The sequence below is a fragment of the Anoplopoma fimbria genome, chromosome 5, assembly GCF_027596085.1.
Source record: "Anoplopoma fimbria isolate UVic2021 breed Golden Eagle Sablefish chromosome 5, Afim_UVic_2022, whole genome shotgun sequence".
In the NCBI taxonomy this organism is placed as follows: domain Eukaryota; kingdom Metazoa; phylum Chordata; class Actinopteri; order Perciformes; family Anoplopomatidae; genus Anoplopoma; species Anoplopoma fimbria.
In genome coordinates this window covers 7245100-7263668 of record NC_072453.1, presented here as the reverse complement: position 1 = coordinate 7263668, position 18569 = coordinate 7245100, and the positions used below count along the sequence as shown (strand labels likewise).

Here is an 18569-nt window from a genome sequence, read left to right as displayed (position 1 = left end):
TTCTTTAAGCTATTTCATCAGTAATTAAACTTCTGAGAATTTTTTTTATTATTTGTGGTGATTTTAAATATTGGCAGGTTTTTTTGTTCTCCAAGGTTTTCTTAATTGCAAAGTTTGACAGGCACCTGCAGAGCAATGGCAGCTGGCCAAGGAACTCACAGACCCATCTTTCCTCAAAGTCACAGAGAGCTCACAGCCAACGAGACGACAGCAGGAAAGTGAGGGGGCCCAGGCCCACAACAGTAAGTGATATAGCCTTTCTGCGATCCACTCAGGAAATAACATGTAACTCACGTGCGTAGAGTTGGATGGTCACGGAACTGCATACTAGCGTCAAACCTGCGAAAGCCAGTCTTCAAATGTGCCCAAGGGGCAAGGGGCCATTCATCGCTGCCTGCAGCTTTAACTTATTTTTAAAAAGAACGTTTGTTTTGGCACTGTAAAAAAGTGCAGGAGTCCAATGCTGCCTTCTGGAAAAGTGGTACATTTCTCCCTTACCTCAGAGTTTAACAGTAACATACTGTATTCAAGCTAGATATGACAGTTTGATTAACTGAGCATCTGCATTTCAATGGTTCATACTTTGAAAGATGACTGATACCTCCGTCCCTGCCCATGACAGCCAGAGCTTATTTTCACCATTGTGAGGGGACACTGCAAATAATTCCTTCAGAAGCATTTTTACAGGTATGTTTTTTAATTACAGCTTTACAATCATTATCATTATTACCATATTATATTCAATTATCATCACTACTCTCCAATAATAGGAATTTAAATCATAACACTTTTTTTTCAAAATGTACACATACAAGTAGCATATCTTTAATGTCCATAATTTAAAACATATTTCCTTTTTTAACCTAAAATGAAATTACAGTCAGTCTTTAAACTAAGTATGAAATGAACATACAGTTTAATACACACACATACATACTGTACATACATACATACAATAGCAGTTATCATAAAAAATGATAAAAATAAAATACACACATTGTACAAAGTCCTGACCCAAGCTTTCACATCATTAAATGATTGATATCATGATGTTCACTCTAAAATGGTTGATTTTGGCATGCATATTAACACAAATGCTTAATTCTTTTTTTCCCACTTTAAACAGGGTTTTGTCATAAAGCACTTTGCTAATTGTCTCATTGTTCGTCCTATTCACATTTGTGCATCTCATGTCTGTTATGGCTTAAGAACATACATTGAATTCCCCACTGTGTACAGTTATATTCTCCCTTTGAACCACGCTCTCCCCAAACTTTAATGTATTGTGTTTTTTTAATAGCCAGAGTATGTTCTATTATCAGTCTAAATCATAGTAAGGTCACCTGAAAGGATGTGTGACAGAGTATCTTTCTCTTGATCTCAACAGGAATGCAATTTTTACATTTTAAAAACTATAAATTCATTGTGTCAATATTGCCATCTCACACTCAAAAACAGAAGATGTATTCACAATAGGTGATGGTCACTTTCTACAGGCCACTTTCTACAGAGTCAAACACCTTCATGCCACAACTATGGATCAAGATGGGGTGAGAGGGAGAGAGAGAGAGAGAGAGAGAGACAGAGAGAAAGACAGAGAGAAACAGATGGATTAACACACATTCACTCGTTATTTTATAATTTTTTAAAGAAATCATTTACTCAGTGTCTTTGATTCTTCGAGACATCTCACTCAAATGTTGTTGGTCATCTTCTAGTGTCCATTTTTTCATTTTGATCCTTAGGGTTTTTTCTCGAAAATGTTTTTATTTTTTTCCCCGTGGGTTAGGATAGAGTTGCGGCTCTACAAAAATGGAATAAAACACACAAGAACTTTGAAAAGCTCCCTCTGAGATGAAATGTTTGATTTGGTGTTCACACAAGCTATATGTGGCTACAGATCATCAGTGAAGGTGTTTTTTTCTCACCTGGTGTGCTTATCTTTTAGCAAGAATATGTTCTCACAGACCCCGACTCTCCTCTAGGACCTACTGACAGAGAGAAGAAGGTAATTAGTAAATCAAACTCACCTTGGAACTATGAGACAATCAGACCTAAATCAGTACAGTAGTTAAAACTGGATCACATAAAACAAACTTCGGTTTTAAATGCATATATATTTAAATTTTTTCAAATGGATTCTGGAACTATTGCAGGGAATAGTGTTGATATTTGCTACTGAAAGACCATGGTACTGGTAATGTATTTCAATAACTTTGTGCGAATAAAATGACAGATTTGTAGAAAAACAAAAAACACTATTCAATCTTTGGACTCAGAGGAAAAAAGGTTGACACCAGTGAGTGACTGGTAAAAAAAATACTGCAAGGTTATTTGTGTTGCTTTGCGGAAATTGTTAGAATTCACTTTTTGTTCTTTTGGCTTTATTTATACTCAATGCTACATTTTAACATCGGCTCTTAAACCCAGTCTTTAAAATGCTTTTGACCTTGGATTTGGAGACACCTAACCAATAATATGGCTTCTAAATTTTTATATTTCAAAGACCACCATCTTTTTCTATTCTCACTTCTGTGAAGTGTAAATAAACAACTAACATCTAACAATTATATGCTGTGAGCTGCATCTCCTCACCTTCACTCTGGACTTTTCTAAGAGTGACGGAGGGGGTCGAGATGGCGGAGGCACGGAAGTTGGCAGGTAATGTTTCTGAGGAGTCAGAAGTTACGCCGCGGAGGTCCTTCTCTCTGAACATCTTCCTCCATGATGGGGATCGTGTAAAGGTTTTCGTACCGTCCTGTAGAGACCAAAAAAAACAGTGATTAAAAAAACAGCCTCCTCAGTGGAAGATATCTTTTTCATGGTCTTATTCATTATGCATTAGTGGGGTTTTAAAAAGTAGTATTTGATAAAGCATGTCGTGTTGTGACAATATACCACATTTAAAAAGTTTTTAGTCCCACAAGCTGTTACTAGGCAATACACTGCAGTGTTAACAGCTGAACCACTTTGGCATGCCAACAATTTGCCAGCAGTTGTCCATGCATGGATGCCATGCCTCTCTTTATAAGGACGAAAGATATTTCAGTCTGCTATTTTACCACTGAATGGAAATTATCCTGTCATGACACATTTTTAACAAAGGGACATAATTGAAAAGTTTGGTTCAAAGGCGTTATTGTCAAGTCTTAGCCACGGTTGTAACAATCATCACACATTCCCGCCTCCTGGCAGAAGTGATTATCTTGATTGATTTTCTACTGACAGTCTGCTTTGTCATACCTCATCTGGCCTCCTCTCTGTTCCCATCAAGATGAGAGCATTGTACTCTTTCTCTAGGAGCTGCCTCGCCTGCAAAGGATAGACAAACAGAGTTTTAAGATCATAATTAAATAGTGTGGCAATGACAATTTCTGATAACAGACGGAGATCACTGATCTATGTCTACAAGTTGATAATAATGGTGGTGTGCTTTTGAGTACCTGTGTGTTCGGGTTGGCTATCTGGAGGAGGAGGGCCAAGTCAGTGTAGTCAAAAGTGTCATCTAACGCCAGGAGGGCCCCATGCACCCCGCTTTCTAATAGGTTGTCAGCAAACTCTTTCAGACCGATAGACTGCACCCAACACATCACTCGTTCATTGGACCACACCATTACATCTGTAGAGAAGGACACAAAATGCACTTATCTCCAGGCCACTAAAGACCAAAAAGTATAAGTTAATGTTGGCTTTGATATCATGTCATGAAAAGAAGATTGAGGGATTCAAAGACAGCGGCCTCACCTTGGTTCTGGTGTTGACTCTCATCCCTCCTCCGCTCAAGCTCCTTCCTGTCATAGTTCAAGCGCTTCAAGCACATGATACCATAATGAAGACTCACCCTGTAAGTGAGATGGACACATTGCTCTAATTTTCATCCAAGCTGGCAAATATATACAATAAAGAAGAGGGTACAAAGAAGAAGTAGAGAGATAATGTGTATAAAAGTCTGACTTTCAGACCTGTGGAAACTGTCCACCATCTTCAGCTGGCCCCTCAGTTCTTTCTTGGTGAGGTGATCAAGCATACGGGCATCCACCAGTGACTCCATGAAGTAGGAGCGGTACTGGGGCAGACCCAGGCTGGGCAGCCATTCATTTCCCACCCACTCGTGGTTCATGTCTCCATAGGCCAGGATCTGGAGGATGGAGGTGAGGTGGGGGTGAGTAGAGTCAAGAAAACACAAAGTCCCTTTGTCTTCAGCTGTCTCTCCTTACTGTGCATTATAGATACACTACAGTGATGTATATACACTGCTGGCCAGAAAGTATCCTGCAAAAATGTAACTGTAAGCTAAAAGGGAAAATATAATCATCTCTGCTGGTACTTTTGCCGGGATACTCATAATTTCTATAGTGTATGTTAGAATTAGACAGAAATTATGCGTTATGATAGATTTGTACCACTTTCTAGCAAGGCTACTCGGTTTATAAGCATTCAATAATTACTTTTATAATGGTTAATAAACTATCATTTTATGTTTCTTTATTTGAACAGGGACGATGCACAAGGAAAATGAACCTAATATAAAACAAAGAGAGATGTAATGAACTGGGTTTCAGCAAATTGATGTTTTCCGCCAGTGATCCCTTGGCAGATAATTCTTCACAGATTAGTTATAAACCATTACTAAGAACAATTTTGGGGTTCCAGGATTGTAGAAAATCCTCCTTCAATCTGACATTGTTTTGCAATTTTAGCTAGGTTTTTAAGGGTTTGAACACCTAGCCTGTAATGGTCCGTTAAACTATTTACCTAATGGAAAAGGGAGAGAGGGCATCTGGAGCAAATATACATTTATTAAGACCTTATTAACATTAACTTATTAACTTTAACTTTTTATCATCAACCACTTACATAGTCAGTCTATTTAAGGGACGTCTAGATGCGTTAACACAGTAACTTAAAAGGACAATTTTCTTCAGATTGGCCACTCTGAAGCTGGTATAAAGCATGAGCAACTTTTGTGTTAGCATTTCCAATTTAATACTAGGTCTCAGGCACAAAGTCACTGCTGAGGAAAAGCCAAAATAATTAAATTGTTTGGTAATATTAGCTCAGTTGTTTTCTGTGCTGGTCCCAGACACTTCTGGTTTTCATTTAAGCCATTTGTTTGCAGTTTGCTTGCCTAGGTCCAGACCTTTGAATCCACCTACTCCAATTAGACATTTATGTCATATAGCAGGAAACCAGTTCACATCAGTATAAGGTGATCGTAGATTACAAAGCCATACTAGCTAACAGATCACATTTTTGGGGGTGTTTGGTATTAAAAGTGTTCATTACTTAATCATTTATGTTTGTGGATAGTTTTCATATTTCTTCAGATTCCAAAGTGTTATCCTGAGTAATAAATCTGTTCCTCTTGACCTAACAGAAGACTCAATATTTATAATGACTTCAATATTTGTAAAAGAGAAATTCACCTGGTCCCAGCTGAACTCTTTCTGCTCCTTGTGTTTCAGGCAGAGAAGAAATGGAAGAGAAAAGGTACAGAGAGTTGCAAAGGAGGGGGAAAGATCACCAGGGGGGGGGGAGTGTGTGTGTGTGTGTGTGTGTGTGTGTGTGTGTGTGTGTGTGTGTGTGTGTGTGTGTGTGTGTGTGTGTGTGTGTGTGTGTGTGTGTGTGTGTGTGTGTGTTTGTTTGTGTTACATTGAATCAGAGTCAGGACAGAATTAAGAAGAAGAGAGGGAAGGCAGAGGGAGGAAATATTTTGTTAGTGAGTGAGAATTAGTTGGAAAAAAACTACATCAAAACAGATTTTGAGGGAATAGTAAGGGAAAGGTGTAGCCAAACATGCCTAATCAGAGACAAAGAAAAAAAAAAAAAAGCTTATCAATGTGAGACTTTTGGTCATATTGCTAAGAATTATGATGCCAAAAATAAACAATGAATAAGCTTACATGCCTAAAAACAGAAAACAATGTGAAAGTGTTTTTATCAGAACAGTTATTAAACGCAACACTCATAAACAAAGAGTAAATCAATATCCAAAAATATTAAATTCTCTTTTGAGATTTGATATGAAATGTAATATTCTTACTGGCTTGGTGGCAGCAGCGAGAGACTCCATCTCAGCATGTGTCATCCAAATGTTACTGGTCGACTGTAATGACAGTAAACAAATATAATATCAGTCTTCTTCCTTGACATGGGTAAGCAAATGTACTAATATCTTTACTAATTTATGAGCTGATGTTTAGAATCATGTCATGCTATTTTTACTTACAGAGCGAGTGCTTGCAGGTGCAGACGGACTAGTGAGGGAGACCATTTCTTGGATGGCCAGGCGGAGTTTGAGCCGGTGTAGAGGGTTGCTGATGCCAATCTCCCGCTGGATCTCTGTGTCCGACAGGTTAGCCATAATGGCGCCGCTCTTCACGTTGGCACGACACGCTGCTACATACCATGCAGGCATCCCTACCCACAGCTGGATGAACAGAGAGAAGATGTGAACGGCAACATCCATAATAAATATGCATGAGGCAAAATTCAATGTTTAAGAGAAACTTTTGTATTTGTTGCATACAGATTATGTAGCCCTAACCCCTAATCTGAAACCATTACTAAAATGAACTCCTACCCCTTAGATTTATCCATGGGAAAATGCTGTATAAACTCATCAGTGAAGGGGTGCCATGACGTACCTCAAGCCACGTAACGACAGTCGGGCCATCCCATGAGGCAAAAGGCAGACCCTGACGACACGCTTCTTCTAACAGGTCGTGCCTTGCAAGGAGAGTGGAAAACAGAAGTTTTGCAAAGATTAATGTCTGCATATCTCACTTTACCACTCTCTCCTTTACTTTGAAATGATTGGCAGCAGGGACATCAAAGCCCCAGCCCAGGCCTTAAATGCCAAGCTCTACCAGCAACTCCTGACGACAGGAGGGTTCAAAGATCTGTGAATATCATGAGCTTCTGGGAAAATGACAAATGAAAATGTTCTCACTTCTTTTTGCTACGCCGGTCTTTCTCCACTGTTCCAGTCCCAAGTTTAGTCAGGCCCAATGGGTCAGCTGAACCCAGGTCGTCAGAGGGTGTGGAGGCTGGAAGGGTCAAAGGTTAAAAATAATAATTATTTAATGAATCAACCTAACTGTTGATGATTCCTTTGCCGTAAACAGATATATTTGTCAGTTGGAGACACAATATGGCGATTTGAATGAGTAATTTCCAATCAATTCACAAACCCAGTGAGGCAGATTCGCGTCCAGGTGCACCGATCCTGCCCTTTTCCTTTTTGCCAAAGAGACGACCAATAGACGACTTAATGCTTTTCTTTTTGCTGGCTTTGTGGAGGGAGTCCTGGCTAGCAGTGGTAGAACCATCAGCAGAGAGACTAAAAGAACAGATAAATAAAAAACAGGAGGTGAAATCACCATAGACCACTCTATGTGAGGTCTAGTTTGTTAGCCAAATAAACTATTTATGAGTAAACCTTCTTTAGAGTACCTGCGAAATTCACGGAGGTCATCCAGGCCTGCTCCCGGATGAGTGTGTGTCATACGGTCCAATCGTAGGGCTCGAGGAACAGAAGGAGGGTTGGAGTCAATCAGGGCAAGTGCTCTGCATTCTTCACCATCTTTGCTATTCTGCTGGGTGGAAAGTATACATTTACAAAGGGTCTTCTTAAATAATCTTCATTTGAAGCACATTTGGAGGCTTATATCACAACTTCGACACTGTACCTGTCTGTCAGACTCCCTGGCGGGGGAATGTGGCAGGCGGGGGGTGGAATGTCCAGAGCTGGGTGGTGAGGGAGACGCCAACGTAGAGGAGGTGATGGAGGGGGTCATGTATCCCCTGCCGACGCTGTCACGTCCTCCCAGCGAGGAGGGGGGAAGGGATGGGGCATCGAGGGCCACGCTGCTGACCCGGCTCTCAATCTCTTCTGCCCTCAGTTCTGTGCTTTCCTTTTCCTCTTGAATCAGCCTGAGAGGAAAGGAAAAAAGATTTTTAAATATCAGGCTTTACTATTTATATTTTTTTAGAATGTCTCACTCAACATCATTTTAAGTGTAGGCTAAAATATTGGTTGCCCAAATGGCTGAGGATCAAAACTGTAATACACAAAAAACTCACTTAATCTCCTTGTTGATGGCCTCCAGTTGCTCCTGTAGCATGATGGCCAAAGTCTGTACATCTGTCTGTCCACTGGGAGAGAGCAGCTCCGATCCGAAAAGAGTCTCTCTGTCGTCCTCATCGTCTGAGCAGCCCCCATCCCCACCCTCATACCCGGGACCGAGCATACTGCCGCTGTCCCATTCTCCATACTGGAAAGAGGGGGAAATGTAGAAAAATCATCATCCTAATAACAAATCACATCAGCATCATCCTCATCATTATCGCAGTGTGAGATCAACACCTTGTTATCGTCTCTAGGAGCCCCCCATCGGCCTCGGTGTGTCCGCCTGACCACCACCCCACTAGAGTTGCTATAGCCAGACGGGAGTGAGCCTCCACCCTGGGGGTACCGCAGCTCCGAGGCGCTCCCTGGAAGAGATCTTCGAAAAAGGGTGGAGGGAAGCGAGCTCACGCTGCCTGCCCTATGGTGAGATTGAGAATGAATTTATGTTAGTACTTGAAGATGACAATGTCCCCATTTCCTGGGTGACAATCATGACATTATCACACAGGTTTTCCTGGAAATAAAAAGAATGTGTTAAGGAATTGTATCACTATAAATAAGCATATATATGATATTTGCATTCTTGTTAGCCAGAACAACGCACTCTAGGTATAGTATATTTAATTTATTTTTAAAACTGATTTTTATTGAAAGTACAAGTAACAAGTAAACACAAATTGTGCTCAGAAAGGGCTGTGTACATAAAGTATCCCTTGGGAGACTTAATACCAAATGTAAGACATATTGTATAAATAAATTCCTTTAAATGTTCAGTGTGGCTAACCTGGAATAAGAAGAGCCAGGCCTGCCCCTCAGCTGATCCAGCTCCAGTTGGATTCGCTCCAGCTCAGCAAGGAGCTGTTCCTAAAGCACAGGGGGAAAAAGACATAACTTGCTTTGTTCCAAGGGAAACGTTATTTTTAAAACATCACTTCTCATGTTTGTAGGGATAAGTGGAACACATAAGAACTGGGAAAATTGTGATATTGAATTAAAGGTATATCTTTAGCAAAAGTGTAGATGAAGTTGGATCGTGCACAAGATAAAAATATTTCCATGACCTCTTACTCACAGAAAATTTGATTAAAATGATAACATAGGTCAAAAAGTGAATACCTTATTAGCTATAAGATCATCTTGGATTTTCTTCATATTGGACAGTTCCTCTGAAAGAGCATTCTAGCAGAACAAAAGAATGCATACACCATTTTTCACCCACTTTTTCTTAATTTTCATTATATCACAAAACGTTCTGCACCACTAATTTGTCTCCTCGTTACCTTCTCCTCTAGTGCTGCCATTCTCTCTTTGAGGTGGAGTTGCAGTCTCTCATTGGACTCAGACAGAAGCTTGTCCACTGTATCTGAGAGGCGTTTGTTGTGTTCGTCATTCATCTTCTCCCTCTGCCTCGCCTAAAATCAAACAGCCATAAGAGAAGAGCTCAAGATAGGAAAAAAGCGGACTGAAAACTCAAATTTTGGTAGAGAGAAATAAATTATGTTACCCTCTGTAGCTCTTGGTTCTTCTCTTCGAGTTGAGCTTCCATTTGCCGTAGTCGCTCCTCAAAGTTTCCATGGCGCTCCTCTGCCTAAATAATAAAGAAGAAGAATTTCTAGATGATCCTACAAGACTTTTGTCTGATGCATGAATGTACTGAAATAGGTTTAAATAAAAGCTTGAGGATTATTGTTCAAACGAGGCATTGTGATCTGATTACTTGATGAATAGAGGCTATGACAGCATATATACAGTGTTAAGGCAACTGTAAAATAAACCCAATCTTTAAATGTAACTATCGGCACTGAATAAGAAGAGGTTGTCTGGTCAGGAAGGTATAGAATGTGCCTGCACAGACTCAAAGTACCTTGTTGAGAGCAGCAACCCTTTGGGCAAGCTGGGCCTCGATCTCAGGCAGTGTCTCTGCCCTCTGTAGGGTCTGCTGGAGCTTCTGCTTGGCTTCATCCAGACGTTCCTGTAGCTGTCTGTTCTTCTCTTCACTCTGGACACACATACCAAAACACAAATGTACAGTATGGAGGTCAATTAGAAAATTAGCCAAATATGAAATAAGACGATTGCACTCGCATTCCAGATACATTTTTGCATTTGAAAAAATACAATATAACTCAGTCAAATATATCAAGAGCTGACTTTTTGGTTATGTAGTTATTATTTAAACAATTCCTTACCTGTCTGTGCAGTGATTCCTTGCTTGCCAGCTCATTTTCCAGCTTGTCTTTGATATCATGGAGAGAAGTCGCCTCCCTCTGGGCGCTGAGGTACCTGCATTCATCACAAAGACACCATTGAATTATTAGAGCTGCTTGGCCAACATACAAAGATATATGTGTTTAAAGCAAGGGTGGAAATTGATTAATTCAGTGAAATACCACAAAACATTTGTCCTCCTACTGTGAAATCACAAAAATCCATATGGGAGAAGCTCTTGGTTAATCAAAATGTTAAAATGCTCCTCTGTTTTTCCTTCAGTTATAACTGCGCTAACAGCACTTAAGCTTTACAAACCGTAGCAAATGAAAACTTTTTTGGTCATTCAGGAAACATTTAACGTATGTAATGCAAATGTTATTATGTGAAACAACCTTTCTCTATTAAGAGGTGTCAGCACCTTTGCAACACATTTCCAGGCAAGAAGTGAAACACATGGTGCTTTTGGTAAGTTCATTACAGCTGATGTATGAGATTCTGGTTCCAAATAAAAAAAAAGGTGTGAGTCCTCATTATAACTAAGAATAGATTCCTGAAACAGGTTACCTGCGTTCTAGTGTTGTAATCCTTTCCTCCATGTCCTCTCTTTGGCAAAGGGCCTAGAGGAAGCAAAAATGTATCATTACAAGATGATGTGCAATTCAGTCTTTCATTATATAGATGAGATAACACTTCTTATTACACCTTAATGTGATAACTAATGGCCAGGTAAGAGAAAGAGGAGAACATTACAGTGTGTGGATGGCCTGCAAAGGTAAAATACTTTTCTATTTAAATACTGTAGGAGTCTACTTAAAATGCTGTCTGCATTTATTTTAGACTTCTGTATCTGCAGTTACAATAATTTTTTAAAAGTTATAAAATCAACCACATAACATATGACCATTGTGTTCAAATATACTCTTGGAGCCCAGGGAATTGAGATAGCTCAGGGTCTTGGCTAGGAAGAGACAGATTGGCCCTACAGACCTCTTTCACTTCCCTTTGGAGCTTCTGATTGGCCTCCTCTGACTTCGTCACCTCCCTCCTGGCGGCCGCAAGCTGTTCCTCTATTTCCCCAACCTGACGTGACACAACAAAGGGACACAAGATGACACAGATTGAACCTACGTGAGTCTATGTTAACTGCCACAGCACCAAATGTAAATAGACACGACAAGTGATTCATTGCAAATGTCTGTCTGGTTAATGTAAGATGCTCTTAAAAAGCATACCTGACATAATTGTAACATGCTGGGAGTCTGACGCATCTAGCACTCAGTAAACTAGAGACAGTCTGTCTGCTTCTTTTTTTACTTTTCAGACAGTGAACCATTTTATAAGTTTGTTTATCTTGAACTAAATACTTTTGACCCATTAAACATGTCAGACAGTGGTATGAGTGGTATGAGTGGTATGAGTTGTATGAGTGGTATGAGTGCTACAGTAACTATGATTAAATTCAACTGACGTCTTATGTTGCACTATTCAGTAAAATTATGTCTTTTTGAAGCAGCTGCAATAGTCTAACCGGCCACAAGAGGGAAGAGGGAGGCCAGTAGACGTACTGTACATAGATCCCCTCCTTCTTGGGATATACTGTTGGAAATACTTGCTAAGTGTTCATTAAATAAAATAAATTGTTACAATAGATGCACTGTTACTGTACAAAGAAGCACATACACTTTTATTTGCATACTTGAGAAGACCCTTACTGACTACAAACAAAACCCTAATCTTAAAGGAATAGTTGGACATTTTGGTAAATGCGTTTATTTATTTCCTTGCAGAGACTTATATGAGAAAGTCAATACCATTTGTGTGCTGACTGTAAGAGGAATAGTTATCGTTATGGGAACCACAAGCTGTATTACACTTTGGCTTTGGATGCTGGTTGTAGTAAATATAAAGCTCGGCCAGCAGTCGGTTACTTAGCTTAGCATTAAGACAGGAAACAGCAGGAAATAGCTGTGCTGGTTCTGCACAAAAGCCGAAGTGTAATACAGGTTGTGGTTCCCAAATGATAACCATTCCTGTAACAAGCAGCACCTACCTTTTCAGGGTAGATTTCCCTGCTTTGCACAAATGTGATACTGGTCAACACTAGACAGATTTACAGAAACAAACACTCACCTGCCGGCACATGAGGGCCAGCCTTTCCCTCAGCTGGGAGAGTTCAGATCTCTGACGCTCTATCTCTCCTTCTCGCTGTCTCTCCAACTCACTATCCTCCAGGCCAGTGGAGGGACCATTGGGTAGTCGCTGGAATGATGATGAATTTTAAAAAAAAATGAGAGTGAAAAAGAAAGATAAGCAGTTAGAATCAGTGGATGTTGTAGTGGAAATAAAAGACATTTAGATTAGGTAATAATTAAAGTGAATATCACACTGACACACCATGTTACCCATACATCTACTTTTCTACTGACTTTCTGGACGCTAACATACACAAAAACAACTGGAACCAACATGCATAAAACCCTCCCTTACATCTTTCCCGCCGTCCACCCCTTGTTGACGTCTTTTAATTTGGTCTCTTAAAGAGATTACCTGGAAAAAGGGGAGACAAAATGGACAAACAGACGATCGAATGAAAATGAATGTTGTTTCCTCACACCAAGCACCCCCAAGACCCGGAAAATCATTTGCATTGAACTTTACCTCTTGAGATGACGCTGAAAGTTGGTCCTCTAACAGGGACACCCTCTCGAGGGCCACACGGAGCCTCTCACGAACCTATGAGGAGAGCAATGACTTCCCATCATTTTGTTTATAAATTACGATTCAAGCTGCAGGTGTGTTGATTAAACGGATGTCCTCGACCCCCTAAAGTAACTTCTTCTAACTTATTTTTCTTGACATTCCTGATAAGCTTGATAGAAAGAGCAAGAAAACATTACAAGACAATAGATTCATCCAACATTTTTAAAGAGGCCAAAGCACTCACATCAGTACAGAATTTCTTGACAAAAGGTACTTAAAGTGTTTTTGTGCACTGCATTGTCTTTAAGTTGATCCCACATGTAATATTTTGGTTGTGATCATCCTGATGAGACAATCAATGAGTTTAATCAAATGTATTCACCTCTGCCTGTGTTTAGGAACATTTTGATATTGCAGTTTCCGAATGTGGAGTTGATTTGAAATACTTTGTATACTACGGGATAAATTACTAGTTTGGTACAGCCTTATATCGTAAAAACATATCATATGTCATATCTTAAAAAATAAACTGTAATTGTCAATTACATTATTTTCACGCAGAATCTGGCACCGATGACAAGCATCAAGAACGACTATTAGAAAGAGCCAATAATCTAGCTGGTCTCTTTCTTTATGTAGGTCATTTAGAGGCATCAGTATCTAATTTAGACTGTTTCATAACCACTTAAAAGTTCCAAACAGTAACATTCCTTGGGCAAATGCACAAATGCATATTCCAGCCCTGCTCTTGTCAAGTTTGGTTGAATTGGCAATTGTATCAATAGCTTTTATTCTTAAATCTGCAATAACAAATTATTTGACCATTTGAGTGCAGCAGAAACAAGATACAACACAATACTGACATAATGTACCAAATTTTAAACTAATATGGTAAACCAAAGTGGCCCGAATCTCATCAAAAATGATGGCTTTCCTTGCTTGTCATCCTCCTCCCTCACTCTTGCTATGTGTCTCTCTCCTATGTTGGCATCCACTGCTCCAAAACAGAACAGCTCACCTGTGGCCCCTTTAATTGCTAAAGCTCTGATTGTTCATTGAACAATCGTGCAACATATGTTTGCTCATGTGAGGAGTCAGACTCAGTGGCAGAAAATGTAAGTTTGCCATTTTGAATGGAGAGATTTTATTCACAAAGATTCGGCCAATGTAGAAAATTGTGGGTAGTTTTTACAAAAAAGTGTGGTTTAGAGCTGCAAAGTGTAAAGTAGGAATTGTATTTGTATTTTAGCAGAATTGGTTCTGGTAGATGAGTTACAAGATGTGGTCATGGGGTTTTATGTACCAGTATTAGTGCGTAAATAATTGAGAAAAACTGTAAATGCTTTACTGTGTTCACCTATGCTGTTTTAGTGTTGGTCAGCTATCTTAGCATTCAGTCTGTTTTTTCAGCTGCTTCACTGAAAGCTCCAAAATTCCCCATTAAGCATTTTGATTAGGCCTTGATCTACAAGATCTACAAGTCCTGCAAAGGACACCAGTTTGACCCACCTTCTCATCCAGAGCTTTGTGGTGCTCGAACAGAGACTTGAGGGCCTTGAGGACTTCCACCTCACTGGAGACCCCCGCCGGGGACTGGGCTTGTCTTTTCACCACTGTCATTCTTAGACTGCGCTCATGGCGGGATACCAGACACTCCAGGTGTTCCAGCAACAACTATAGGAGTGAGTGGGTTGAAGGGGAACGAGACAGGAAGGTGGCAAGAGAATGCAACGAGGAGAACAGAAAGTGAGTTTGATGGATGGAGACACAGAAGATGAGGAGGGAAAGACAATAAGAGACAGAAACAGAGAGAACAAGGAAAGAGATGCCAGAGGGAAGAGGAAGGATCAGAGAAGATGCAGAGGAGTGAAACGTTTTAAGAGTGGTGATGAGATGAAATTGTGAGGAGAGCACCAGGTTGCAAAAATGGACAAGGAGTGAGTGGGAGAGATAAGGAAAGCAGTTACAGACATAAAAAGGAGTCACAAAGAGAAATTGTGGAGTAGAAAGAGTAACAGAAAGAGGGGGGGAAAAAAAGACCAGAAGCAAATGAAACAGTGTCACACCCACACAACCACAATGGGTGAGGAAGATAACAGAGAGGCTGTTACAGTGCTAATAAGCAAAATGGCCGCTAAACATCTTACACGTGTGTTGTTTCTCTCCGCCTTGAGCTCAGCAATCTCCTCCTCCCTCTCCAGAAGCTGCTCCCGGCAAACGTTCAGGTCTTTAGTCAACACAGCAAACTCCTGTGGAACAGACAAGCTGCGTTCAGAGGCAAAGAAAACAAACTGTTTAAATGTATGGTTTTAATAGTTAAATGTAAGTAGTCTCTGTTTAGTGGCTTGAGCAGCCATGAGAGTTTAGAGGCACAAATAATAATTCAGGCCATACATATCTAGTGACTGTGAAAATTAAATAGAGTTGGCTGCACTTCTATGCGTAACCAAAGCCTTCCAGAAACACACTGTGTTGAACACCTGAGACCAGGATTTAGGGAAATGTACATGATGTAAACCTACATAACAATCATGTAAATCACTGACACAGTTTCCACCACCACCACTCTCTCACTCATCCTTCTCTGTGAACTCGCATTCGTGGATGGATTACATCACACTGTTACACAATGGCTCTGCACTGGTGCACAAGAGAGACCCCCAAAAACACACCATGGCTATATCATTTACAACACCGCTGGGAATACATTTGCAACTCCTGCATAACGCTTTAAACGGAGTGCCAACAGGATAGAGTGTCTTAGATGATTTTCTTGAACAACACTGATACGACATTGACTGATGAAACACCGATCCATGGTCATTGATTTCTTTATGTCGCCATAAGATGTCTTTGAAGCCTTCAAGTGTGAGACAATTGCTGTTTATGAGAATGACAATGATGTACAGATGTTTGCAGTCAGGATTACCTGCCTTTTGATTCATAAACAGCTGAAAGTAGACATATGAAAATGGTCTGTGTTTGCAATGTAAAATGGAAGAGCGAAATAGCCTGAAAGAGATCTATACAGATGGTTACACAGTAGGTCCATTGGCTCTCAGCCTTATGGGATTGTTTCTTGTTTGGATAGGGGTCAGCTCCTCAGTTGGCTTCTCTTGTCCCCTTTATATCTTCTTTTTTGTATCTCACTCTATCTGTATTGGCCTACATTCATTTAAATACGTTTGCCGTACAAGGAAACTTGAGGTACATAAATAGGAAATACAATTTTAAAATGGGTTTGACTTCTATTAGCAGCAAAGTGATTTAAAGGTTTTGTACACAATATCATAAACACCTGTACATTCAAATGCAATTCAGTAACACACCCCTTATTCAAATACTAACATTATGGTGCTTATAACCCTTAACTCTTTGTTGAAATATCATCAAATAGGTATTTAGGGCTGTATCTAATGAATATTATCATTACCGATTGAGTAAACCATTAGCTGTTGGTCTTTCAAATGTCAAAAAAATATTTTTAAAAATACATGCTGCAATTTCTTAAAGGCTAAGCTGGCAGCTTCAAATGAAATATATTTTATATTTAATTTTTTTACTATCACTTAAGACAAAGAAATGCAGCAAATCCTCACAACTGTTTGCTTGAGAAATTACTTATCAATAATCACTTATCAATAATCAAAATAGTTGCTGCCTTTTTTCTGTCATCATCTTATTGATTAATCGACCATTTGTTTCACCTCTAGAGTTGACAATTAAATGTTAGTTTGGGTGGCGTTTTGTCGTGATATTAACAAATATTTTAAGAGAAAATGGAGAGCAATATACTAAATTGTATTGTACTTGATTCCGTGGGTTTATAATGTAACTTGTAATGAGCAAACATGTGGAAGTGTTATGATAATGAGAGTAGCTCCGGTGACTCAATGTGCTCCATGTTCATTGCAATATTGAAATTCTCAAGTCATTTTCCTGTCTCCTTTCACATTTTAACATCAAAATTAGATCTAAAAATACCCATCTGACTTCTGACGTAATAATGACAATGACAATATCTCCTGAAAACATAAAGAGACCTCACATATAGTTAGCTGAAAAGAGAGTGAAAACCAAATATACTGTAAGCACAATGTACACATTCAGAGCTGGGGTTTGTCCCCGTGAAAAAAGAGAAAGCTGTTAAGTTTTAGTAGTAAATTCCAGTAAATATTGATTAGCAATTTCACCCAGAAAACTAAAGACAATTCCTAGAAAATCAAGTACTTGTTTAAATTAGGCTGAAGCCATTTACATTTAGCTGCCAGCATCATTAATCATCCACAAACAACATGGTCAACTAACACAATAAAACCTGATCAAAAAGTGAGAAGAAATTGACGATTCAACAGCCAGAAAATGATAGGAACATAAACACTCTACATACCAAATAACACCATTAATGAGGAAACCTCTGAAGATGCAGAGGGGGAGGTATTTAACATCCACTTTCTAGCATCTCTCTGCATGAACCGTCACTGCAAAGGCTTTCTGTCTCATGAGCTCGCTTCACGATGACACACACTCAGAAAAAACCCTTGTACATAACCAGACACTGATAGCACGAAGGATAAACAATGTTATCTCAAAAGGAGGAGTGTTCAACCTAACACAGTTCTATCAGCCAAAATGTATACTTTCTCATCCAAACAAGGCTGATTCCTCTGAACAAATATGCACAGGTTGTAAATACACGCATACACACAGTTGTACCTGTGGCAGAGCGATAGATAGCTGCCTCTGAAGTGACTCCTTTTCATGGCCGAGCTCGCGGAGGCGGAGATGAGCCGTGCCCAGGCTGTCCTGTGTCTCCCTCAGGTTCTCCAGGAGCCTCTCCCTCTCGGTCAGCATGTTGACCATTAGCGACTCCAGGTTCCCCGTGCTGCCTCCTTCGTCTCCTCCTCCTCTTGCCTCCCTTCCACTGAAGCCTCCTCCTCCAATTGCACCTCCGGGGCCTCCGACTCCTGCCCCGGCAGGTGAGGAAGGGCCCCCACCAGTCCCACTTCGCCCATCCTCAGAAATGGTGGGCATCACCTCGCACATCATCATGAGACCGTGGGGTGTGTGGCAAGTTAATAAAGAAAACTAAATTGGATTGTGCGTGCAAAAGGTCTGTCCCTTGTGCGTTGGGTTTTTATGAGCTCATACTAAAAGTTTGATGTACAAAATATAAATCTTTACACCATCAGTTTACCAAAAATATAATTATTTTGGTTTGCATATCGTCCTCTTTTTATTGCCTCTATGTTGTTTCTCCAGCACTCTGTACGTCTTTGCTCACTTGTCTTCCTTCATAAAGTCCCAATCTGTATGGTATATGATTAGAATGCTTATGTGCTCCTGTGTTACGCAAGAGGAAGGAGTATCTACGGGAAAGCCATGCAGTGGCTGGCTGGGATTGGCGGAGGGTGAGAGAGGGAAGGGGTTCTGGGTAAGGAAATGATAAAAGAGGGCCGATGCTCCAAAATTGTTTCCGCGAGGCAGAGCTCCTCACAGCACCGGGGGTGAGAGCTGAAAAAGAGAG

The 18569-nt window shown here is 40.1% G+C and overlaps 1 protein-coding gene across 1 annotated transcript; it reads right to left on the bottom strand.

The window, feature by feature from the left end:
- Positions 1 to 1779: 1779 nt before the first annotated feature.
- Positions 1780 to 18094, bottom strand: LOC129091077 (liprin-alpha-3-like). The gene is made up of 31 exons (XM_054598527.1): positions 17759 to 18094; positions 15190 to 15291; positions 14552 to 14716; positions 13001 to 13075; positions 12830 to 12889; positions 12473 to 12601; positions 11330 to 11422; positions 10907 to 10959; positions 10321 to 10414; positions 9996 to 10130; positions 9636 to 9719; positions 9412 to 9543; positions 9248 to 9310; positions 8916 to 8995; positions 8369 to 8549; positions 8086 to 8276; positions 7692 to 7935; positions 7456 to 7595; positions 7194 to 7342; positions 6953 to 7049; positions 6648 to 6729; positions 6230 to 6430; positions 6044 to 6106; positions 5427 to 5453; positions 3963 to 4138; positions 3745 to 3842; positions 3444 to 3619; positions 3244 to 3312; positions 2596 to 2758; positions 1929 to 1991; positions 1780 to 1804 (listed from the first exon to the last, which is right to left on the bottom strand). The coding sequence occupies exons 1-30, from the start codon at positions 18092 to 18094 to the stop codon at positions 1945 to 1947; spliced, it is 3705 nt and encodes a 1234-aa protein (XP_054454502.1). The 3' UTR covers positions 1780 to 1804; positions 1929 to 1944.
- Between the last annotated feature and the right edge of the window lie 475 nt (positions 18095 to 18569).

What these genes read in the sequence shown, in the direction of transcription:
- LOC129091077 (XM_054598527.1), bottom strand. Translation starts at nt 18,094, where the DNA reads ATGATGATGTGCGAGGTGATGCCCACCATTTCTGAGGATGGGCGAAGT. An exon ending in CCAGGGAGTCTGACAGACAG is followed by an intron (nt 7,596 to 7,691) that starts GTACAGTGTCGA and finishes TCCACCCAGCAG; the next exon opens with AATAGCAAAGATGGTGAAGA. An exon ending in GACCGGCGTAGCAAAAAGAA is followed by an intron (nt 6,730 to 6,952) that starts GTGAGAACATTT and finishes TCTCCTTGCAAG; the next exon opens with GCACGACCTGTTAGAAGAAG.